Here is a 25,873-nt window from a genome sequence, read left to right on the forward strand (position 1 = left end):
CAGTCCGGTGCCATCTGTGCCAGCTCTCCGCACTCTTCCTGAAGAGCCAGAGACCGTCAGGGAGGCGATGGAGAAGTTGGGAGAGAGAGAGAGGAGAGAGATGTTGTGCAAGTGTGTTCTGCATAACATTCGACCTAAAGATCCTGTCAGCAGTCTGGTGAGTCCTGTGCCAGCTCCCCGCACCCTCCCTGAAGTGCGTGTCAACAGTCCGGTGCCACCTGTGCCGGCTCCACGCACCAGGCCTCCAGTGCGCCTCCCCAGTCCGGTACGTCCTGTGCCTGCTCCCCGCACTCACCCTGAAGTGCGTGTCACCTGTCCGGTACCACCTGTGCCGGCTCCACGCACTAGGCCTCCAGTGCGCCTCTCCAGCCTGGAGCGTCCTGTGCCAGCTCCACGCACTCGACCTGAGGAGTGTGTCATCAGTCCAGTGCAACCTGCGCCGATTCCCAGTCCCGGCACGGTGTCCAGTCCCGCTCCCTGGCAGGAGCCTTCCTCTGCGCTGGTGCCCAGTCCAGGCACAGTGTCCAGTCCCACTCCAAGGCCAGAGCCTTCCTCTGCGCTGGTGCCCAGTCCAGGCACAGTGTCCAGTCCCGCTCCATGGCAGGAGCCTTCCTCTGCATCGGTGCCCAGTCCAGGCACGGCGTCCAGTCCCGCTCCATGGCAGGAGCCTTCCTCTGCATCGGTGCCCAGTCCAGGCACGGCGTCCAGTCCCGCTCCATGGCAGGAGCCTTCCTCTGCATCGGTGCCCAGTCCAGGCACGGCGTCCAGTCCCGCTCCATGGCAGGAGCCTTCCTCTGCATCGGTGCCCAGTCCAGGCACGGCGTCCAGTCCCGCTCCATGGCAGGAGCCTTCCTCTGCTCCGGTGCCCAGTCCAGGCACGGCATCCAGTCACGCTCCAAAGCCGGAGCCTTCCTCTGCTCCGGTGCCCAGTCCAGGCACAGTGTTCAGCCCAGCGCCATGGCCGGATCCGGGGTCTGGACGGGGGCGGCGACCCGCACCGGAGCCGCCACCGACACTAGTCACCCCCCCTACCCTCCCCATTTGGTTTCAGGTTTTGCGGCCGGAGTCCGCACCTTTGGGGGGGGGTACTGTCACACCCTGACCATAGAGAGCCCTTGGTTCTCTATGGTGTTGTAGGTCAGGGCGTGACTAGGGGGTGTTCTAGTCAATTATATTTCTATGTTAGGTTTGAGTATGGTTCCCAATTAGAGGCAGCTGATTATCGTTGTCTCTAATTGGGGATCATACTTAAGTAGTCCCTGTTCCCACCTGCATTGTGGGATATTGTTTGTTTGTGTTGGGGCTTGTTGCACCACGTAGTCACGTTGTGTTGCTTGTTTATTGTTTTGGTTGAAGAAGTTTCACTTTTAATAAATATGTGGAACTCAACAAACGCTGCGCCTTGGTCCGTCTCTTATCAGCACCGTGACAGTGGCCTTGCTTTGATTAATTGGATGAGTGTGTTGTCACCACCTGGTTTGCAGCTCTGAGCCCCTCTTATAGCCTAGCTGTCACAACCAAGAGCTTAGGACTGCGTTTACGATCTCAACCTTGGAGTGTTTTCTCTCTCAACAGTTTTCAACCATTTTACATGAACATTTGAGTCGTTTAGCAGACGCTCTAATCCAGAGCGATTTACAGGAGCAATTAGGGTTACGTGCCTTGCTTATATTGCAACAACAACAAAAAATATGATTGCTCCTATTCCATTGGTCATCGCATTTTAGCATTATAGCTGCTAAAGATCCCTGTAACCTGCATGGAACTTCCTCTGTTTTAAGATTTCAATTTTGTCAATCGTTTTCCACAATGACACTGTAGTGATAATAAGCAGTAGACCTGTGTGTGTTGTCAGATGCTCAGCACTAAGGCTCTGTAGTGATTTGTGTGGGATCCTCTTCCTCTCCTGGTTGAGTTTCTGGATGAATTTGTTTGGCTGTCCTCCTATAGCTGTTGAATCCAGAAATCTGGTTCAATGGCTCAATCTGATCTTTCTGTAGCCCGACGACTCATACTTTAGTCTGAGACTGCCGTCATTGAAGTCGTTTGTGGACCAGGGGCACAAGGGGCATTGTACAAAACAAAGTCATCAGCGACTGGATCATCTCTAACCAATCTGAGTATCAAAACCAATGATGAATTTTCACCTCGCCACTTTACCCACGTGTGTTCTGGCCCAACCCATCGGTGTCTGGACCAATCATCAGACGGCCCCGAATGTGTTTACATTCGGTGAAGGCTCAGGGAGGTACTCAGATCCAGACTCATTGCGGAGAAGAAACTAACATCCGTGGGCGTGGCGTAGCGTTTGGTCAGGGCAAGGAGTCTGGGTAGCCAGGCAAATCATTCTGCCCTTTTACCTCTCATCTTTTAGTCTGTTGTTTAACCTTTGATCACCAGGATGTCATCCTTTGATCCACAGCTCCCTCCTTCTCACCCTCCCTTGCCTTGGCCCTGTTCTGTGGCCTGTACTCTCACTTCAAAAGCATTTTTCCCTGTTTGAATTCCTCTTCAAAGACTAGTCTCTGAAGGTCCTCTGCTTCCACTACAGGCCCCTGTGGCTCTCTATTTCCTTATTTTTGCTCCCTTGTTTTTTCGCCCTCGCTCCCTCCATCTCTTGTGCCTGCATGCCATGACTTAAATATCACACACACACACCACACACACACACACACACACACACACACACACACACACACACACACACACACACACACACACACACACACACACACACACACACACACACACACAAACACACACTCCCACGCTTAGACACTTTAGAGAAAACCTATTTCAGCCCAGCAAAAAAAAAGGGGCTTGCAGGAGAGTCAAACACTGTGTCATTCTGTCCAGCAAATGGCTATGAAAGAGAACCAATTCAGGCTGAGCCTCTGGTGGGAAGAAAGGCTTTCTGGGATATAAAGAAACAATCACAGCCTACCAGTTTCATTGTTTCTATCTCTCCATCTTCCATTAGAGGCTTTTATCAACCACTTGCAGGCTTGAGAGATGTGTGTGTTTGTATATTTGTGGGGAGGGGGAGTGTGTATGTGTATATGTGTGTGTGTGTGTGTCACAGGTGGCCGGTGGCACCTTATTTGGGGAGGAGGGCTCATAGTAATGGCTGGAACGGAATCAATGGAATGGTAACAACCACATCACACATATGGTTCCCATTTCGTTCCAGCCATTATTATGAGCCGTCCTCCCCTCACCAGCCTCCTCTGGTGTGTGTGTGTGTGTGTGTGTGTGTGTGTGTGTGTGTGTGTGTGTGTGTGTGTGTGTGTGTGTGTGTGTGTGTGTGTGTGTGTGTGTGTGTCTAATATGGCTACCCAGATAATTATACAATGGGCTAGAATAAACAGCTAGAATAAGTCAATAACAACGCCACGCCTAATTTAGGAAATCACTCACTGATTATTGTCTGTGGTTCAGCCTTGGTGGAGAAAAACAATGACTGGCTTGTTACTGTATGATCTACCAGCCGGGGCTCACAGCACGGCCCATTTTGCATTAATTACAGTTTGTGTGTTTTGTGTGCGGTGTTGTTTGTTTTCTGTAATAAGTATTCTGAATTCCTTTTTTGTTGAGGGATTTATTTATGTATTTATTTGCACCAAAGAAAACAAGTGATAGACAACAATCCAGATAAAAACTAAAATCTAAAAACAGTGTGCTTGGATGCCCAAGGGCTTATATGAAATCCACACCACAAAAAAACTATATTCAATGCATAAGTACAAAATAAAACTTGGTTTCTAGTAAACCTACTAATTATATATGTATAAATGAATTGATCAGTAATCTCAAAAAACAAAAGCAACTGTTTTGTTTAAATGTGTGTGTGCATGTGAATGTGTGAGAGTTAGGCTTTATGGAGGAGATCACTGAGTAGTTTGGTTCATCAGGCTGACCCCCAGTCTTCGCTTGAACTTATTGAGGGATGGTGATATTTTGGCAATGTGAAGATGAGAATGGTACCTCTGTATCTGATAGAGAATTGACTATGTGAGGTGCGGCAGTGGGGAGGGTGAAGGTTATCGAGGTGTTATATTGATGGATTTCAGAATGAACCTGGAAGAATCCATTGAAAGGTAAACTGTCTGGGAGGTATGAGTATTTGTAGATGAAAGTGCATAATTGGCTAACATTAATGTTGTAAATAGACAAGATATTGAGTTTCTTAAACAAAGGTGCATATGGAGCCAGGTAATTAGAGGAGGTAGCTAGTCTTGCAAATGTATTTTGTATGATGAGTAATTTGTGTAGTTAGGAGGCATATTTACTGGGCCAGACAATATTACAGTAAATGAGATATGGGTAAATAAGCTATAGTATAGAGTTAGAAAGCAAGCCTGATGAACCAAACCACTAGTCTTTCTGATGATACCAGCAGATTTCATCACTTCGCTAGTGACAAATCGAATATGATCTTTCCAGGAAAACATTTCATCAACTAGAACTCAGAGGAATCTAGTGGATGTGACTTGTTCCATTTCATTCCCACCAACTGAGATTCTGGCTCCTTATTTTATTTTTTATTTTTTACAATATTTTTTATTCTTACTAGTGAATATAATAAAGTTAGATTTTTTTAAACATTTAAAGATCATTTGTTTATCTGGAACCATTCAGAAAACGTGGCCATGCCTGAGTTGGCTTCATTAATATAAATTCTTGTGTGCTAAAATGTAATTGGTATCCTCAGCAAAGAGAAGGGGAAGTACGGTAGAAGACACAGCAGCAAGGTCATTGATATAGATTAGGAATAACAAAGGTCACATTATCAACCCTGTGTCACAGCACAGGTTATCTTGGCCCTCGTAGATGCACAGCCGTTTGCATAAACAAATTGTTCTCTATCATAAACAGAACTATATAGCCAATTATGTATAATCATGAAAACCGTAATAATGCAATTTAGAAAGTAACATTTCATGATCAACCATGTCAAAATCTTTGGATGAATCTAAAAAGATGCAGAGAGCGTGTTCATTGTTGTCCAGGGCTGTAAAGATTTTATCCACATGTTACAAAGGAGCTATATCTGTGGAGTAGTTTTTCAAAAACTATATTGACGCTCATGTAGAATATAGTGTTGATTTAAGTGTTTCAACATTCTCTTACACACCAATTTTTCTAGGATTTTAGAAAAACATGGTAGTACAGATATTGGGAAATAATTTGTGAAAGATATTGGATACCCAGATTTATAGAGGGGGATAACTTTGGCAACTTTCAAATCTTTAGGAACAATACTACTAGTTTGGTGAAGATATGCGTTAGAGGCTCAGTAATTGAGGAAGACACTGATTTCACCAAAAAGGCACCAATCTTATCATGACCTTCTGCTGATATCTTTACCATTTACCTCCATCACCTCCATTACATCAGGAGGATCAAACTGAAGCAGAGAAGGGAAATGTCCCTTAATGTAATCCAAGGGATTGCCATCAGTTTTCTCAAATTTCTTTGACCGAGAGGAACCCACATTCACAAAAAAGTTATTAAATTCTTATTTCCAACAATAAATTGAGATGGGATGGTTCTAGATGCCTTTTTCTTATTTAACAGTTGATTGATGATTTTCCAAGTTGACTTTGTATTATTTAATGGATTCTTGGAATTAGAAAAATATATTTTTGGGGATATCCGAATTAGGTGAGTAAATTTGTTCTTATACTTTTTGTAATTTGCAGAATCCATGGGGGAAGAAAGTGCCATTCCTATGAGCCCTCTCAATCTCCATGAGTTTAGGGTCCAGTTTGAGTTGATCTGCCAGCAGTGTCTTGGCCTTGACTTCTGTGTCATGCCAAGTTTCAGTCTTTACGTCCTCAATTCCATCAATTCAAATGTTATTGTGCCTCGATTGTTTTTTGAGGTAGTATCCTTTGGAAGAGTGCTTGTCAAATGTTATTTGTAAAATGGTGAAATCCTCAGACATGGTTTTGAATGTGGTCTGGCTGGGGACATTCACCTCCAACTGCGTAAATTCCAAACTGTGTATAAATTCCGTTACGGCCTTAAACAGATCATCAACACTTTTGTTGGTAGAATCCAGAAAGAGTTGCAGGAAGGACTTCAAGTTATTTTCCTGCAGATCTGTTAGATCTTTATAGAAGTATTTTTGTTGATGCAGTAGTTCATGGAGTGTAGTGCTTGATACGTACTCGTCTTCCGCATTGACCTTTGCAGCGTTTTTCTGTATAGTATCAGCCACAAGCCACAAGCTTGTTGTGAGCAAAAATGAGTTCGCAAACACAACCCACAACCCGCCTCCCGAAGACAAGCTCTGCCAATAAAATGACCTACACACAACAGCAACTCACACTTGATCACACATGCACCAGTAGGATAAACAGAGAGAAAGAGGAGGACTTGCTCACTGTACTGTCCTGGCTGCACTTTATTAATCCAGTCAGTTAGTGCTGTAAATACAAGCAGTATGTGAAAACACCGGTCAAAGATGCTTGGGAGAGACAGCAGTAGGAGCATTTATTTATCCACGGAGCGAGCAGTGGGAACGAGCAGCGGGAGCGAGCAGCGGGAGCGAGCAGCGGGAGCGGGAACGAGCAGCGGGAGCGAGCAGCGGAAGCGGGAACGAGCAGCGGGAGCGAGCAGCGGGAGCGAGCAGCGGGAGCGAGCAGCGGGAGCGGGAACGAGCAGCGGGAACGAGCAGCGGGAGCGAGCAGCGGGAACGAGCAGCGCAAACTTGGTGCCTCAATTAAAGCTACAATCCTTAATTGAAACAATGACAAAGTGGACACCCTAGCCTCTGTTTTGGTAAAAACAAACTGAGGGATGAGCCTGGAGAAATGTAACCACTCTCAAATTCATAGACAGAGCTGTGGATACAAGGACAGTTGTTACCTTGTTTTGGACTATATAGTTTTTGTTTACATATATATTGTTTACATATTATATATTGTTATATATATTGTTTACCCCTATGATGTAACTGGAATGATGAAATAGATGTTCTTCTTCTATGTTTTTGTTTTATTATTTCACTGCCATACTGTGTTGGATCTTGTCTAGCCATCTTGTCTCAAGAGGACCACAATGGAAATAAGTCCCAGACTGTATTGTGTGTTATCCTCCATGATTTTATTCATGTGCATGTATGGCTTTTAAGTTTTATGTGTGCTTGTTTTTTTTTTAAATGTTTGAATTACTAAACTAAATTAAACTACACACTTCAGAGTAAAAAAAACAGATATTTTGGGTTCTGATGGGGTACGACTGTTGAACTAAGCTCATGAGGCATTTTATAAGTTATATTCCTCAAGAATCAATGGTCAAAAATCGATGTAGCAGCTAAGGATTATAGCTTAAAACCAATATTTTTCTTTTTTTTCCTTTCTCTCTCTCCCTCATCCCTCTCTCTCTAACCCTCTCTCACCCCCTCTCCAGGCTGTGAGCCCTGTGGAGTGTGGTCATGACCAGCTGGGGCAGCAACAGTAGCAGGAAGGACGGCCATGCTGCTGACAGTACCCCCTCCTCCTCCACGCCCCCCCGCCCGCCCCCCGGCCCCAAGCTGCAGGTGCAGCGCTCCCTCTCCCAGGACACCATCACCATCCACTTCTCCGCCCTGGGACAAGAGGAGGACGAGGACGAGGAGCTGTATGGGTTTGGGGCGTCTGTGTCATCGTCCTCCGCAGGAGAGGAGTCAGAAGGGCTGGGTGGGATGGGGGGGAGGACTGAGGACCAGGGCATCGTGACGGCCTTGGAAGCCAGCGAGGAGCTACTGTTTGAGGCTGGAAGGATTGGGACCACCACTACCATTGCTGTGTCCTCTACCACTCTACCCCACAGCCCAGCCCTGCCCATCCTCCCCTCCTCCATGCACAGGCCCCTCCAGTCCCCCCCTGCTTGCTCCTCCTGGCCCTCTGATCACACAAGGCCCACGATCCCTCCCACCTCCTCCTCCACCACCTCCTCCCCGTCTCGCTCCGCAGCCCTGCCCTCCAAGCCTTTCCTCAGCCTCAGGTCCCTGTCCAATGAAATGATGGTTGCCCCTCCTTCTTCTGCCGGACGCCACCGCCACCACCTGATGAAGACGTTCGTCAAGTCTCTCTCCACGGACAACACCAGGCCCGACCACCAGGAGGCGCCCTCACCACCATCTCTCTCCCAGCAGCGCCCACCTCCAGATTCCCGCATCAACAACCTGCAGCTCTTCAAGCAGTTGGGCCAGCCGATGGGTTCCACCACGTTTGGGGGTGGTGACTCTAAGACGGCCCCCTCCTCACCCCTCACCTCCCCGGCCGACGGGAGGTGTTTCTTCAAGGTGCAAGAGATGGAGGCCAGGATCGAGGATACTAGGAGGCGTTTGTCGGAGGTCATGTGTGAGCCAATGCATCTGTTCAGTAAGTTCATGGGCGACGAGGCTGGAGGTGGGGCCGAGGGAGGAGGTACAGGAGGGGGTGCCTCCGCTACCCACCGCTCCCTCTCCCTCAGCGCCACGGAGCTCACCAACCTGGCAGGCCTCAATGGGCACGCAGAGAGCAACAACAACTACAGCATCAAAGAGGAGGGGGGCAACTCTGAAGGAGAGGAGGAGGAAGAGGAGGAAGAGGAGACCCCTACTGGTGAAGCCTCAGCAGACTCTGTCTTCTCCTCTCCTCCAGCCAAGTCCTCCAGGACCTCCAGGGTCTCCTCCCCTCCTCCTCTCCCCAGGTCCTCCTCCCTCGCCCTGGGTCACTGCTCTATGTCGGCCCTAGTCCGCCTGGAGGACGAGGAGTTCTGTGAGCTCTACAGTGAAGACTTTGAGCTCTGTACTGACACTGAGACACCGGACGGGGAGCGGCCCGGGTCCCTGCAGATCCAAACGGGAAGCACGGGTGTCTGCAGTGAAGCCGAGTCCGACGAAGAGGAGGAAGACTTACCAAACGTGCCCATCACTGGCCTCCTCTTCTTCACGTGTCTCGTCTACAGTTACCTGGTATTCCCCCTGCCACCCTATTTGTGTGCGGTGGTGCAGGGGGTGGCAGCAGGGTTCATGCTGGCTATACTGGTGGTGTGGCTGTCGGCTCCGGAGGTCTCCAGCTGCAGTGGGACCAGGCAGGGCAGACGAAGGGGGGAGCAGTGGAACGTGGCCCAGCTGGATATCAAAGAACCTGGAATCTTTAAGGTAGGTCACTGTGTTAGCAGTTTAGTGCTAAGTATTCAGAAATTTGACGACTTATGTCTGAAATTAGTGCCAAAGCAATTGGGAAAAAACTGTAAAGGGTGCATTAGTATAAGACTGGAACAAAAGCCTGCTCAACTCTCCAGAACCAGAGTTTGTGACTGAACACTGTCCTACGTTTCACAGCCTATCCCTGTATTTTTTGTGTAAGGTTATGACATAGAAAGCTTTCTACCCAAGAGGATAGATAATAGATTTATAAATGCAACAATAAAGATATTGTCATGGATAGGCATACTTTTCTGTTGTGCAACGACCAAGGTATATTTAAGGCAGATCACATAGAAAGGAGCCTGACATCTTAGATAGGCTGTGTCCTTCCCTTAGTAGTAGCTGTCATCACTGTGGACAGATAGCCTGACATCTTAGATAGGCTGTGTCCTTCCCTTAGTAGTAGCTGTCATCACTATGGACAGATAGCCTGACATCTTAGATAGGCTGTGTCCTTCCCTTAGTAGTACCTATCATCACTGTGGACAGATAGCCTGACATCTTAGATAGGCTGTGTCCTTCCCTTATTAGTAGCTGTCATCACTGTGGACAGATAGCCTGACATCTTAGATAGGCTGTGTCCTTCCCTTAGTAGTACCTGTCATCACTGTGGACAGATAGCCTGACATCTTAGATAGGCTGTGTCCTTCCCTTAGTAGTACCTGTCATCACTGTGGACAGATAGCCTGACATCTTAGATAGGCTGTGTCCTTCCCTTAGTAGTACCTGTCATCACTGTGGACAGATAGCCTGCAGCTTCTATTGAGTTAGCAAGCTGAGCACATGTTGCTGACAGCATCTACAAGACAAACAGCTGATACATGGCTGGCTTTTCCCCAGTGGGACTCGGAGAGAGTAGGGAGGATCTCCAAGACTGCGTCCCACATGGCACCCTATTCCCTATGTAGTGCACTACTTTTGACCAAGGCCCATAGGACTCTGGTTAAAAGTAGTGCACCATATAGGGATTAGGTTTCCATTTGGGATGCAAACCAATTCTCCATATCGTATCTCTGTTTGTCGTTAAAGTTCAGGAATAAAACCTGATGGCTGCTCACTTTATCAGATAGGACCTGAAGCCATTCAGTAAATGTCTGTAGATATCCGTTTTCTTCCCTCTCTTGAATGGCTAAACAGCATGGTTGCCAAGGTAACAATTCTCCTCCCTCCATGAATCCTAATATCTACACCAGTACTTTTCAGAAGGCTTGGGTTATTACACCATTAAACATTACACTGGCTTAAATATTGGGATGTACAACCTCTCCTGAATGCTCATGCAGCATTCACAATGGTGGCTTCCCAGTGGGATAGAGAAACATTGGCTGGATAAGAAATACATCAAAGTCCGGTGTGGCTCAGCATGGTGCTTGCAACACCAGGGTTGTGGGTTTGATTCCCATAGGGGACCAGTATGAAAATGTATGCACTCACTACTGTAATAAGACTCTGGATAAGAGTGTCTGCTCAATGACTAATCTAACATCCTCATTGGGCTATCCAACAACATACTGAGGCTATATAGCGTTCCCTCCAGCTGCATTGGGGTTTGCCCTGAAACAACCTCACAGATTAAATGGTCTGTTGATTTGTCAAGCGTTCTCCTTTTAACCCAGTCAATGTGCTGGAAACTGAAGCAGAGGAGACACGCTTAGCGCTTGGCTAGCGGTTATGTAAGCGTGTGTTTGTGTTCTTATTTGAGTGTGTGTTTGTGTTCTTATTTGAGTGTGTGTTTGTGTTCTTATTTGAGTGTGTGTTTGTGTTCTTGAGTGTGTGTGTGTGTACTTGTGCGTGTGTGTTTGAACCCGTGTGGGCACATGAGCTCAATAGCCTCAGGCTACAGCTGTACTGGAGAGAGGCTCTCTGGTCACGTGGAACACAGCCCAACATAGCGCCTGTGGAACCACAGAATATAGCCAGCTAAAGGAGGGGTCATACGGGTCAACTCTCACCCACAGTCACGCTATGATGTCATCATGCCCATGATGGAACTCATGAAGTAACGTCTCCCCGTCTCTGAAGGGAACTGAACAGACCGTTGTTGTTGTTTAGAGGAAGCATGTTGTGATACTATCTCCACATATCAACATGAAGTAACGTCTCCCCGTCTCTGAAGGGAACTGAACAGACCGTTGTTGTTTAGAGGAAGCCATGTTGTGATACTATCTCCACATATCAACATGAAGTAACGTCACCCCGTCTCTGAAGGGAACTGAACAGACCGTTGTTGTTGTTTAGAGGAAGCCATGTTGTGATACTATCTCCACATATCAACATGAAGTAACGTCTCCCCGTCTCTGAAGGGAACTGAACAGACCGTTGTTGTTTAGAGGAAGCCATGTTGTGATACTATCTCCACATATCAACATGAAGTAACGTCACCCCGTCTCTGAAGGGAACTGAACAGACCGTTGTTGTTGTTTAGAGGAAGCCATGTTGTGATACTATCTCCACATATCAACATGAAGTAACGTCTCCCCGTCTCTGAAGGGAACTGAACAGACCGTTGTTGTTGTTTAGAGGAAGCCATGTTGTGATACTATCTCCACATATCAACATGAAGTAACGTCTCCCCGTCTCTGAAGGGAACTGAACAGACCGTTGTTGTTGTTTAGAGGAAGCCATGTTGTGATACTATCTCCACATATCAACATGAAGTAACGTCACCCCGTCTCTGAAGGGAACTGAACAGACCGTTGTTGTTGTTTAGAGGAAGCCATGTTGTGATACTATCTCCACATATCAACCTGCTCTGGATGATTATCTCACTATGATGTTAGTATGGACCAGGACTGTCAGCTAAAAGTTGGAGACCGTGTGGTTATGTGGTTGTATTGCAGCCCATCACACTCCCCAATTAGTGTGTGTGTGTGTGTGTGTGTGTGTGTGTGTGTTGTGTGTGTTTGTGTGTGTTTGTGTGTGTTTGTGTGTGTTTGTGTGTGCGTGTCATTCGTGCATATTATTAGTCTCCATGTTGTTCCATGCGTCGGTCTGAGAGTTAACAGTGTGTATTGTTCCCATTAACAGGGCTGGATGAACCAGATGTCCAGCTATGACCTAGAGATGTACCATGCCACTCTGACCCACTCTGTGTATGTACGTCTGGAGGGCTCCACCCTGCGCCTGTCCAAACCCAACCGCAACATCGCCCGGCGGGCCACGCACAACGAGCCCAAACCTGACGTCACCTACATCAGCCAGAAGATCTACGACCTCACCGACAGCAAGGTGTGTGTGTCTGTATATCTGTCTGTGTGTCTGTCCGTCAGTCTGTGGAACGTGTTGTATGGTCGTTTGCGGATGGATGCGCCATTTTGTTTGTGTATGTCTAAGACAGAGAGGGAGGGAAAGGGAAATACGATGTGCAAGTGACGTCGTCCTACGTCATACTTCCGGGTCCTGTCCCCTAATCTTGTCACGTCCTGGCCAGTATAAGGGTTAATTGTCATTTTAGTTTGGTCAGGACGTGGCAGAGGGTATTTGTTTTATGTGGTTCAGGGTGGTGTGTTAGTTAGGAGGGCGTTTTATTTATTATTTCCGGGTTTTGAGTTATGGTCAATGTTGATGTATTTCTATGTGTAGTCTGGTTGATTGTTTCTATGTTGAGTTAATTGGGGTGGACTTCCAATTGAAGGCAGCTGTGTGGTGTTGCCTTTGATTGGAAGTCCTATATTAGTTGGGTGTGTTTGTCTGTGTATTTGTGGGAGATTGTTCCGTGTTTAGTGTGTGTAAACCTAACAGGACTGTCAGTGTATCGTGCGTACGTTTTTGTTATTTTGTATGTTCGTTTTGGAATTGATTAAAAGTTCAAAATGAACCATATCTACTCTGCTGCATATTGGTCCTCATTTTCCGATGATGATTTCGCCATATCGTCCTCCGACGAAGAAATCCCTGACAGAATCTCCCACCAAACCAGGACCAAGCAGCAGAGGAAGGAGCAGAGGAATTTTGATTTGGACAATCGGGAGAGATGGACATGGGAGCAGGTTATGGCCGGAGAAGGCCCATGGAGTAAGGCTGGTATGGACCGGGAACGTTTCTGAGGGACACGACTGGCGTATAAGCACGAGAGGCACCCCCAATACATTTTTTGGGGGGGGCACACGGGTAGTTTGGCTAGGCCTAGGAAGAGCCGGAAGCCAGCTACCGTGGTTATATGGAGGAGCGTATGAGGTGGAGAGCGCCATGTTTCGCTGAGGAGCACACTATCTCACCCATACGCACGCACAGTCCGGTGCGCGTTATTCCAGCCCCTCGCAGGTGCCGTGCTAGAGCGGGCATCCAGCCTGGTAGGAGGATGCCTGCGCAGCGCATCTGGTCGCCGGTACGCCTCCGAGGACCAGGCTACCCAACTCCCGCTCTACGCACGGCTACCATCAGGCCCCTGCACAGCCCAGTCCGCCCTGTACAAGCACCCCGCTCGTACAGGGCTACTAGTTCCATCCAGCCAGGACGGGTTGTGCAGGAGGTAAGATCAAGACCGCCTGTGCGCCTCCATAGCCCTAGGTTTCCAGCTCCTGTCTCTCGTGCGGACCCGGAAGTACGTCAGCCCAGTCCGATTCGTCTTGTTCCCGCTCCCCGCACTAGCCTGGAGGTGCGTGTTCCCAGTCTGGTACGCCCAGTACCAGCACCACGCACAAGGCATCTAGTGCGTAAACCCAGCCTCGCCAGTCTAAAGTCGCCAGAGCTGCCCGCCAGTCAACAGTCACCAGAGCTGCCTGCCAGTCAACAATCGCCAGAACTGCCCGTCAGTCAAGAGTCGCCAGAACTGCCCGTCAGTCGAGTCGCCAGAACTGCCCGTCAGTCAAGAGTCGCCAGAACTGCCCGTCAGTCAAGAGTCGCCAGAACTGCCCGTCAGTCAAGAGTCGCCAGAACTGCCCGTCAGTCAAGAGTCGCCAGAACTGCCCGTCAGTCAAGAGTCGCCAGAGCCGCCCGTCAGTGAGGAATCGCCAGAACTGCCCGTCAGTCAAGAGTCGCCAGAGCCGCCCGTCAGTGAGGAATCGCCAGAGCCGCCCGTCAGTGAGGAATCGCCAGAGCCACCCACTAGTCAGGAGCTGCCAGAGTGGCCAAACTGCCCGGAGATGTCAGAGTGGCCACACTGCCCGGAGATGTCAGAGTGGCCAGACTGCCCGGAGATGTCAGAGTGGCCAGACTGCCCGGAGATGTCAGAGTGGCCAGACTGCCCGGAACTGCCAGAGTAGCCAGACTGCCCTGAACTGCCAGAGTGGCCAGACTGCCCGGAACTGCCAGAGTGGCCAGACTGCCCGGAACTGCCAGAGTGGCCAGACTGCCCGGAACTGCCAGAGTGGCCAGACTGCCCGGAACTGCCAGAGTGGCCAGACTGCCCCGAGCTGCCAGAGTGGCCAGACTGCCCCGAGCTGCCAGAGTGGCCAGACTGCCCCGAGCTGCCAGAGTGGCCAGACTGCCCCGAGCTGCCAGACTGCCCCGAGCTGCCAGAGCGGCCAGACTGCCCCGAGCTGCCAGACTGCCCCGACTGCCCCCCGGCGATGCCAGAGTGGCCCGACTGCCCCCCGGCGATGCCAGACTGGCCCGACTGCCTGGAACGGCCAGAACCGGAGCCACCTCCAGATATAGGTGGGTTGGGGAGGGGGGGTGTAGCACAGTGCCGTCGTTAACGGCAGCCACCCTCCCTTCCCTCCCTTTAGTAGAGGGGAATTTTTGTTTTGTTATTGTTTGGGGTTGTTTTTTTTAAGGTGCTTCCGGGGTTAGCACCTTTAAGGGGGGGGGGTACTGTCACGTCCTGGCCAGTATAAGGGTTAATTGTCATTTTAGTTTGGTCAGGACGTGGCAGAGGGTATTTGTTTTATGTGGTTCAGGGTGGTGTGTTAGTTAGGAGGGCGTTTGATTTATTATTTCCGGGTTTTGAGTTATGGTCTATGTTGATGTATTTCTATGTGTAGTCTGGTTGATCTGTTTCTATGTTGAGTTAATTGGGGTGGACTTCCAATTGAAGGCAGCTGTGTGGTGTTGCCTTTGATTGGAAGTCCTATATTAGTTGGGTGTGTTTGTCTGTGTATTTGTGGGAGATTGTTCCGTGTTTAGTGTGTGTAAACCTAACAGGACTGTCAGTGTATCGTGCGTTCGTTTTTGTATGTTCGTTTTGGAATTTATTAAAAGTTCAAAATGAACCATCTCAACTCTGCTGCATATTGGTCCTCATTTTCCGATGATGATTTCGCCATATCGTCCTCCGACGAAGAAATCCCTGACAAATCTCTTGAATGGGCTCGACGATTATATCATCAAATCCGTGAAAACGCGGTCATTTAAGATACAGTTGAAGTCGGAAGTTTACATACACTTAGGTTGGAGTCATTAAAACTCGTTTTTCAATCACTCCACTAATTTCTTGTTAACAAACTATAGTTTTGGCAAGACAGTTAGGACATCTACTTTGCGCATGACACAAGTAATTTTTCCAACAATTGTTTACAGACAGATTATTTCACTTATAATTCACTGTATCACAATTCCAGTAAATCAGAAGTTTACATACACTAAGTTGACTGTGCCTTTAAACAGCTTGGAAGATTCCACAAAATGATGTCATGGCTTTAGAAGCTTCTGATAGGCTAATTGACATAATTTGAGTCAATTGGAGGTGTACCTGTGGATGTATTTCAAGGCCTACCTTCAAACTCAGTGCTTCTTTGCTTGACGTCATGGGAAAATGAAAAGAAATCAGCCAAGACCTCAGAAAGAAAATTGTAGACCTCCACAAGTCTGGTTCATCATTGGGAGCAATTTCCAAGCGCCTGAAGGTACCACGTTCACCTGTACAAACAATAGTACGCAAGTATAAACACCATGGGACCACGCATCCGTCATACCACTCAGGAAGGAGACGCGTTCTGTCTCCTAGAGATGAAGGTACTTTGGTGCGAAAAGTGCAAATCAATCCCAGAACAACAGCAAAGGACCTTGTGAAGATGCTGGAGGAAACAGGTACAAAAGTATCTATATCTACAGTAAAACAAGTCCTATATCAACAGCAAGGAAGAAGACACTGCTCCAAAACCGCCATAAAAAAGCCAGACTATGGTTTGCAACTGCACATGGGGACAAAGATCGTACTTTTTGGAGAAATGTCCTCTGGTCTGATGAAACAAAAATGGAACTGTTTGGCCATAATGACCATCGTTAAGTTTGGAGGAAAAAGGGGGAGGCTTGCAAGCCGAAGAACACCATCCCAACCGTGAAGCACGGGGGTGGCAGCATCATGTTGTGGGGGTGCTTTGCTGCAGGAGGGACTGGTGCACTTCACAAAATAGATGGCACCATGAGGGAGGAAAATTATGTGGATATATTGAAGCAACATCTCAAGACATCAGTCAGGAAGTTAAAACTTGGTCGCAAATGGGTCTTCCAAATGAACAGTGACCCCAAGAATACTTCCAAAGTTGTGGCAAAATGGCTTAAGGACAACATAGTCAAGGTATTGGAGTCGCCATCACAAAGCCCTGACCTCAATCCCATAGAAAATTTGTGGGCAGAACTGAAAAACCGTGTGCGAGCAAGGAGGCCTACAAACCTGACTCAGTTACACCAGCTCTGTCAGGAGGAATGGGCCAAAATTCACCCAACTTATTGTGGGAAGCTTGTGGAAGGCTACCCGAAACATTTGACCCAAGTTAAACAATTTAAAGGCAGTGCAACCAAATACTAATTGAGTGTATGTAAATGTCTGACCCACTGGGAATGTGATGAAAGAAATAAAAGCTGAAAGAAATAATTCTCTCAACTATTATTCTGACATTTCACATTCTTAAAATAAAGTGGTGATCCTAACTGACCTAAGACAGGGCATTTTTACTAGGATTAAATGTCAGGAATTGTGAAAAACGGAGTTTAAATGTATTTGGCTAAGGTGTATGTAAACTTCCGACTGTATATAAAATTATATTTGTGTTTGTGGATGAATTTACCTCTGATGTTTGTGTGCTGAAGACCATTGTGATATGTTTTTGCCCATTCAAAACGCAAAAGTACGAGGCTACTTCCTGAAAAACGACACGTCACTTTCATACCATATATGGTGCACATTTGTGTATGACTGTGTGTGTGTTTGGGCATACAGATATTGAAGTGGGCCTCCCTCACAAGGGATATAAATACCTGTATCTGTCCAGTCAGCCTAATATTTTTAGAACACCCCCAAGAGGTTCATGTAGCGTGTAACATCCAAATGTGTCCCCAGATCCACCTGGTGCCCCAGAGCCTGGCCAGGAAGCGCGTGTGGAACAAGAAGTACCCCATCTGTATCGAGCTGGCCAAGCAGGAGGACTTCATGTCCAAGATCCAGGCCCAGGGAGGGAGGCCCGAACCTGGGGAAGAGAAGCCGGCCGGGGTGGGGGAGAAGGGGGAGAAGCTGGAGGGTCCAGGTGGAGCTGGGGGTGGAGAGGAGCCCAGGAAACCCCCAGGGGAGCGGGCTCCGAAACTGTTCCTGTTTGGGAGGACGGGTCGGGAGAAAGAAGAATGGTTCAGGAGGATTTTGGTTGCATCCAGACTTAAGTCTGAGGCTAATAAAACATCCAGTGAGCATCCAGTAGGCGGTGAGGGAACATTCAGATGAACACACAGACAGCTGTACTTTTTGGGCAACAACAATTGATTCCCATTCAAAATCCTATTCTTCCTAACCTTAACCCTAACCCTAATTCTAAGAGGATTACAGACAGGGAGACGTTAGCTAGACATTAACGTATGTGAAATGATTTCCAATAGAATTTGAACCCAGGTGTGGTTGTCGTTGCCTAACAGACTGGCCTCACAGACTGGAGGCAGAGAGCAGGAGTAGCAGCCGTGGCAGCCTCATGGACGAGCCCAGTCAGAAGGACCCTTCCCTGGCCGGAGGGGTCAGGCAGAAGATGCTGCTGGACTACAACGTCTACATGGCCAAGTACGTCACCCCCCTGCCCCCGCTGGACAGCCCCCCGGCCAGCAGCCCGTCCCACAGCCCAGAGGGCAGCCCTGGAGCCACCAAGAAGGTAGGGTTGATGGGGGAGACCACAGAGATCTTATTCATTCTATATGTAATTCTATGGAGGTGACCATGTTGACACAGGCTGATCAGATAGCCATGTAGACATGTAGTTAGTGTGGCCATGTAATAGCATGTAACTATACTGAACAATAAATAACTATACTAAGCAACATGCAACAATTTCAAAGAGTTACAGCTCAAATAAGGAAATCAGTCAATTGAAATAAATTCATTAGATCCTAATCTATGGATTTCACATGACTGGGAATACAGAAACAGCAGGGGTTCAAACTTTAGAACCCAGTTCCTACATTTGAGTATAAAAATGGATTTTATTAACCCCTGTGCGGCCTCGACGGACATCCAGCGAAAAATCCTATCTCCATTAGCATAACAAAATGTAATACTTTTTTTTTTTCAATTTTTTTTTCAAATTATATCGTTTTATAGATACACCTCTCCTGAATCGAACCACGTTGTCCGATTTCAAAAAGGCTTTACAGCAAAAGCAAAACATTAGATTATGTTAGAGGAGTATATCGTAAAAGTAGCCACATAGCCATTTTCCGACCAACCACATGCATCACAAATAACCAAAAAACAGCTAAATGCAGCACTAACCTTTGACAATCTTCATCAGATGACACACCCAGGACATCATGTTACACAATACATGCATTCTTTTGTTCGATAAAGTTCATATTTATATATAAAAACAGCATTTTACATCGGTGCGTAACGTTGACTAACTATTTTCCCTCAAATGCATCCAATGAAACAGCGCTACAATTGACTAAATTACTATTCGAAAACATTTTTAAAATGTAATATTGTCATTCTAAGATTTATAGATGAATATCTCTTGAAAGCACCTGTAATGCCAGATTTAAAAATAACTTTACTGGGTAATCATACTTTGCGATGAAAGGGGATGCGATACTCTGAAAAATAGGCTAACGTTACAGGTCAGCGCCATCTTGGAACAATCGCATATCACATCTAGTCTTGTATACTATTGTCAATAATCCCTTACCTTTGGTTGTCTTCATCAGAAAGCACTTCCAGGAATCCCAGGTCCACAACAAATGTATTTTTGTTCGAAAAAAATACTCCTTTATGTTCCAAGAGCTTGTTCTTGTTAGCGCGTCTGAAGGCTGATCCAAATGCTCCGTCGGCCGCGGGACAGCTATTTTGAGAAAATGCATTTTTTTTCCATTTACGTTCGTTCAAACATGTCAAACGTTGTATAACATAAATCTTCAGGGCCTTTTTCAACAAGAGAGCCAATAAGATTCAAGGAGGATGATTGCATTGTCTTTCAAAACGTTTCGAAAGGGGAGGGAAGCCAGGGCCGCAGGCGTCATAATGGTGATGGCCCTCCTCATGTGACCAATTTCAACAGCGTCTCATTCATTCAGTTTTAACAGTAGGAGACTCAAACCACTTTGTAAAGACTGGGGACATCTAGTGGAAGCAATAGGAAGTGCTCAATGAACCATAGCTCACGGTGTGATTAATAGGCAACGTGATGAAGTTGAGTTCGCAATTCAGAATTCCACTTCCTGTTTCGATCTGTCTCGGGGTTTTGACTGCCATATGAGTTCTGTTATACTCACAGACACCATTCAAACAGTTTTAGAAACGTTAGGGTGTTTTCTATCCACAAGTATTAATTATATGCATATCCTAGCTTCTGAGTTTGAGTAGTAGGCCGTTTAAAATGGGCACGAATTATTTTCAAAATGCGCTGTGGCGCCCCCTATCCTAGGCGACCGTCAAGAGGTTAAACGAAACTATGCTACATTTTATCTCAGGGACCCTCAGGATGACAAATCAGAGCAAGATTATGGAATGTAAGTACATTATTTACCTTCAGAGGTGAATGTATCAAACCAAGTGCTGTGATAGTTTTTTGTTGTTGTGCACTCTCCTCAAACAGTAGCATGGTATTTGTTTTACTGTAATGGCTACTGTAAATTGGACAGAGCAGTTAGATTAACAAGAATGTAAGCTTTCTGCACATATAAGACATGTCTATGTCCTGGAAAGTTGGATATTACTTACAATGTCATTCTAGTCACATTAGCGCACGTTAGCAACAACCGTCCCGATAGAGGGACACCGATCCGGTAGAGGTAATTAAAAAAAATTAGGGGCATGGATCAGAAAACCAGTTAGTATCTGGTGTGATCACCATTTGCCTCATGAAGCACGACACATCTCCTTCGCATAGAGTTGATCAGGCTGTTGATTGTGGCCTGTGGAATGTTGTCCTATTCCTCTTCAATGGCTGTGCGAAGTTGCTGGATATTTGGCGGGAACTGGAACACACTATCGTGCACGTCGATCCAGAGCATCCCAAACATGCTCAATGGGTGAAATGTCTGGTGAGTATGCAGACCATGGAAGAACTGGGACATTTTCAGCTTCCAGGAATTGTGTACAGATCCTTGCGACATGGGACTGTGCATTATCATGCTGAAACATGAGATTATGGAAGCGGATGAATGGCAAGATTATAGGCCTCAGGATTTCATCACAGTATCTCTGTTCATTCAAATTGCCATCAATAAAATGAAATTGTGTTTGTTGTCCGTGGCTTACTGTGAGGGAAAAAAGTATTTCATCCCCTGCTGGTTTTGTACGTTTGCCCACTGACAAAGAAATGACCAGTCTATCATTTTAATGGTAGGTTTATTTGAACAGTGAGAGACAGAATAACAACAAAAAAATCCAGAAAAACACATGTCAAAAATGTTATAAATTGATTTGCATTTTAATGAGGGAAATAAGTATTTGACCCCCTCTCAATCAGAAAGATTTCTGGCTCCCAGGTGTCTTTTATACAGGTAACGAGCTGAGATTAGGAGCACACTCTTAAAGGGAGTGCTCCTAATCTCAGTTTGTTACCTGTATAAAAGACACCTGTCCACAGAAGCAATCAATCAATCAGATTCCAAACTCTCCACCATGGCCAAGACCAAAGAGCTCTCCAAGGATGTAAGGGACAAGATTGTAGACCTACACAAGGCTGGAATGGGCTACAAGACCAACGCCAAGCAGCTTGGTGAGAAGGTGACAACAGTTGGTGCAATTATTTGCAAATGGAAGAAACACAAAAGAACTGTCAATCTCCCTTGGCCTGGGGCTCCATGCAAGATCTCACCTCGTGGAGTTGCAATGCTCATGAGAACGGTGAGGAATCAGCCCAGAACTACATGGGAGGATCTTGTCAATGATCTCAAGGCAGCTGGGACTATAGTCACCAAGAAAACAATAGGTAACACACTACGGCGTGAAGGACTGAAATCCTGCAGCGCCCGCAAGGTCCCCCTGCTCAAGAAAGCACATATACATGCCCGTCTGAAGTTTGCCAATGAACATCTGAATGATTCAGAGGACAACTGGGTGAAAGTGTTGTGGTCAGATGAGCTCTTTGACATCAACTCAACTCGCCGTGTTTGGAGGAGGAGGAATGCTGCCTATGACCCCCAAGAACACCATCCCCTCCGTCAAACATGGAGGTGGAAACATTATGCTTTGGGGGTGTTTTTCTACTAAGGGGACAGGACAACTTCACCGCATCTAAGGGACGATGGACGGGGCCATGTACCGTCAAATCTTGGGTGAGAACCTCCTTCCCTCAGCCAGGGCATCGAAAATGGGTCGTGGATGGGTATTCCAGCATGACAATGACCCAAAACACACGGCCAAGGCAACAAAGGAGTGGCTCAAGAAGAAACACATTAAGGTCCTGGAGTGGCCTAGCCAGTCTCCAGACCTTAATCCCATAGAGAATCTGAGGAGGGAGCTGAAGGTTCAAGTTGCCAAATGTCAGCCTCGAAACCTTAATGACTTGGAGAAGATCTGCAAAGAGGAGTGGGACAAAATCCCTCCTGAGATGTGTGCAAACCTGGTGGCCAACTACAAGAAACGTCTGACCTCTGTGATTGCCAACAAGGGTTTTGCCACCAAGTACTAAGTCATGTTTTGCAGAGGGGTCAAATACTTATTTCCCTCATTAAAATGCAAATCATTTTATAACATTTTTGACATGCGTTTTTCAGGATTTTTTTGTTGTTATTCTGTCTCTCACTGTTCAAATAAACCTACCATTAAAATTATAGACTGATCATTTCTTTGTCAGAGGGCAAATGTACAAAATCAGCAGGGGATCAAATACTTTTTTCCCTCACTGTATGCCTGCCCATACCATAACCCCAATACCACCATGGGGTACCACTTGCCCACATGACGCCATACACTGTCTGACATTTGCCCGGTACAGTTGATACCGGGATATATCCTTGAAGAGCACACTTCTCCAACGTGCCAGTGACCATCGAAGGTGAGCATTTGCCCACTGAAGTCGGTGATGAAGCCAGACTGCAGTCAGGTCAAGACCCTGGTGAGGACGACGAGCACGCAGATGAGCTTCCCAGAGACGGTTTCTGACAGTTGGTGCAGAAATTCTTTGGTTGTGCAAACCCACAGTTTCATCAGCTGCGGTTGTGAGGCTCGTTGGACATACTGCCAAATTCTCTAAAACGACGTTGGTAAAGAAATGAACATTAAATTCTCTGGCAACAGCTCTGGTGGACATTCCTGCAGTCAGCATGCCAATTGCACGCTCCCTCAAAACTAGAGACATCTGTGGCAAAACTGCACATTTTAGAGCTGCCTTTTATTGTCCCCATTACAAGGTGCACCTGTGTAATGATCATGCTGTTTATCTTGGCAAAGGAGAAACGCTCACTAACAGAGATGTAAACAAATTTGTGCACAACATTTGAGAGAAACAATCTTTCTGTGCATATGGAAAATTTCAGCTCTTGAAACATAGGACCAACACTTTACATGTTGCGTTTATATTTTTGTTCAGTATACATTTAAACTCTAAGCAATGAGCAAGTATTTGCCATTCATTTCACATACAATTGTATATACCCTGGACCTGACCTCTAAAATCTGTTGGATATAGAGTATGTATGTTTACTACGTTTGTCTCACTACCTGTTACTCCCACGTTGTTCCTGTCAGTTACCCAGCAGCCCGTGCGAGCGGCCGGGGCGAGGGGCGATGCCAGAGGCATGGGTGAACGCCTTGATAGGCCGGGTGTTCTGGGACTTCCTGGGGGAGAAGTACTGGGCTGACATGGTCTCCAAAAAGATCCAGATGAAGCTCAGTAAGATCAGAGTGAGTACTGGCATCCTATCTTCTCTGCCTCCACACACAGTCAGCGTGTATATTCTTCTTATCTGTCTTTGTCCCAGAGAGCTCTTTGTCGATAGTCCTTTTTAAATTCCAAGCGTCTTCTCCTCCCGTCTTCCCCTCACTTACTTCTCAACACGCCAGAGGGAAATGAGATGTAACTCAGAGAAAACACACGTGTAAGAAAGGAGACTGTCCTGAGGTGTAAATATCCTGTGTGTTACAGCTGCCGTACTTTATGAATGAGCTGGCTCTGACAGCGCTGGACATGGGCTTCTCCATTCCCAAGATCCTCCATGCCTCCAAGCCCTCTGTGGACCACCAAGGTAGGACACTCTCTCTCTCCCTGCTTTCTTTTCTCCCTCTATCTTTTCTCCTCTCCCTCCTATCATCTCCTCTCTTTCCCCCTCCCTTCTGCCTTTTGTTTCAGTCTCCACATACCCCTGCCTTTATGAACCAGAGTAATTAACATTTTGCCTCACTCTTCCATGCAGAACTGGTTTAACTCAGCGATATTTGTGGATTTTCAAACATGAACTGTTCGTTTCAAGTCCTGCCACATCTCAATTGGGATTAGGTCTGGACTTTGACTAGGCCATTCCAAAACTTCAAATGTGTTGCTTTTTAGCCATTTTCATGTAGACTTGATTGTGTGTTTTGGATCATTGTCATGCTGCATGACTCAGCTGCGCTTCAGCTCACAGACGGATGGCCTGACATTCTCCTGTAGAATTCTCTGATACAGAGCAGAATTCATGGTACCATCTCAGTACCACCACCATGCTCAACCGTTGGCATAAGGTTCTTACTGTGGAATTGTCACGGTTGTTGTAGGGTAGAGTGGACCAAAACGCAGCAGGAATATGTGCACTCATCTTCTTTTATTAAATGGACAAAGAAGGTAAACCAAAACAAACACTTAAACAAAAAAACACACCGACGAATAACAGGCCGGTAAGGCACAAAGCTATACACAGCACAATCTCCCACAAAAAAACCCCATGAAAACAAACTCCTAATTATAGGACCTTCAATCAGAAGCAACGATAACCAGCTGCTTCCAATTGAAGGTCCAACCCCAATAAACTAAACATAGAAATAGACTAGACTAGACAGAACATAGAAATACACTAACATAGAACAGTGCCCAAAAACCCCGGAATACATAAATCAAACACCCCTCTACATAGACACACACCCCGAACCACATAAACCAAATACCCCCTGCCACGTCCTGACCAAACTACAATAAGAAATAACCCCTATACTGGTCAGGACGTGACAGGAATGCAGTGTTTGGTTTTCGCCAGGCATAATGGGACCTATGTCGTCCAAAATGTTATACGTTTGACTCATCTATCCATAAAACAAAAATAAAAACAATTGAATAAAAAAATAAAAAGGATCATCCAGGTGCTTTTTGACAAACTTGAGTCAACTTTTTGGATGAGATGGGTCCCATTATGTCTTGGCATTGGGTGTTGCATAACTTTGTTTATGAAATAATCAATTAAGTAATTGTTGTGTTATTTGTTCACTCAGGTTCCCTTTATCTAATATTAGGTTTGGTTGAAGATCTGATAACATTTAGTATGAAAAATATGCAAAAGTAGAGAAAGTTAGAAAGTGGGCAGATACTTTTTCACAACACTGTAGATGTAATTGATTAGGATCTAAAAGGCCAAACTAGATCAGCACTCCAACTGAGAATGTGAATACAGCCCGAGGCACATTGATATGTCTGACTTTGGGAGGGGATGAGGGGGAGAAGTGGGAGGCTAGTGAGGAGAGTGGGAGGTCATTTTGATCCAGTCATTTAACTATATTCTGATGTAGGGGATACAGTTACAAGTGTGTGGGCTAAGTCTGTTTTTCATGTTTTACCTGAAAAACCTTTCATTGCTAAGCTTGAATGTCTCATTGTCTCGCTTTAACGGTCCACTTCTCCTTAAAGGCCCAGTGCAGTCAAAATTCTGTTTTTCCTTGGTTTTGTGTCATATTGTACAACAGCTGATGAAACTAACACTGTAATGGAGTTTTGGCTGACCTGGTGACATCACAAAGAGAGTTCTAAACCTCTCTGACAATACCATCTAGTTTTCAGTTTTCCCCTCCCATTCAGACCACTCCCAGACAGTCCTAGTAACATTATTGCTTTTTTTGCCAAAAAGCATTTTCTTTGGGGACCATTTTAATTCAAAACAATCACAGTAAGGTACTTAATTGTTACCCAGAAATGATTTGATATTGAGATAAAAAGGCTGCATTGGGCCTTTAAAGCTACAGTCTGGGATTTGGGAAGCATTCCATATTCAATTCAAGGTTAAGGCTTAAACTCCTAAGGCTCTACTGCAGCGTTTCCCAAACTCGTTCCTGGGGACCACAAGGGGTGCCTAGCACTACACAGCTGATTTCAAATCATCAAAGCTTGATGATGAGTTGATTATTTGAATCAGCTGTGTAGTGTTAGG

The 25,873-nt window shown here is 46.3% G+C and overlaps 1 protein-coding gene across 2 annotated transcripts in view; it reads left to right on the top strand.

Annotated features, from left to right (window-relative positions):
- LOC106601758 (testis-expressed protein 2) overlaps positions 1–25,873 on the top strand; it is a 62,175-nt gene that overhangs the window by 24,621 nt on the left and 11,681 nt on the right. For both annotated transcript variants that reach the window (XM_045715510.2, XM_045715511.2), the window contains exons 3-8: positions 7,417–9,136; positions 12,212–12,412; positions 17,406–17,760; positions 17,969–18,195; positions 23,232–23,387; positions 23,629–23,728. In XM_045715510.2, coding sequence (XP_045571466.2) covers positions 7,442–9,136; positions 12,212–12,412; positions 17,406–17,760; positions 17,969–18,195; positions 23,232–23,387; positions 23,629–23,728 — 2,734 coding nt within the window. In that variant the 5' untranslated portion in view covers positions 7,417–7,441. The remainder of the gene's footprint in view (positions 1–7,416; positions 9,137–12,211; positions 12,413–17,405; positions 17,761–17,968; positions 18,196–23,231; positions 23,388–23,628; positions 23,729–25,873) is intronic.

The sequence above is a fragment of the Salmo salar genome, chromosome 03 (assembly GCF_965601325.2).
Source record: "Salmo salar chromosome 03, fSalSal1, whole genome shotgun sequence".
In the NCBI taxonomy this organism is placed as follows: Eukaryota; Metazoa; Chordata; class Actinopteri; order Salmoniformes; family Salmonidae; genus Salmo; species Salmo salar.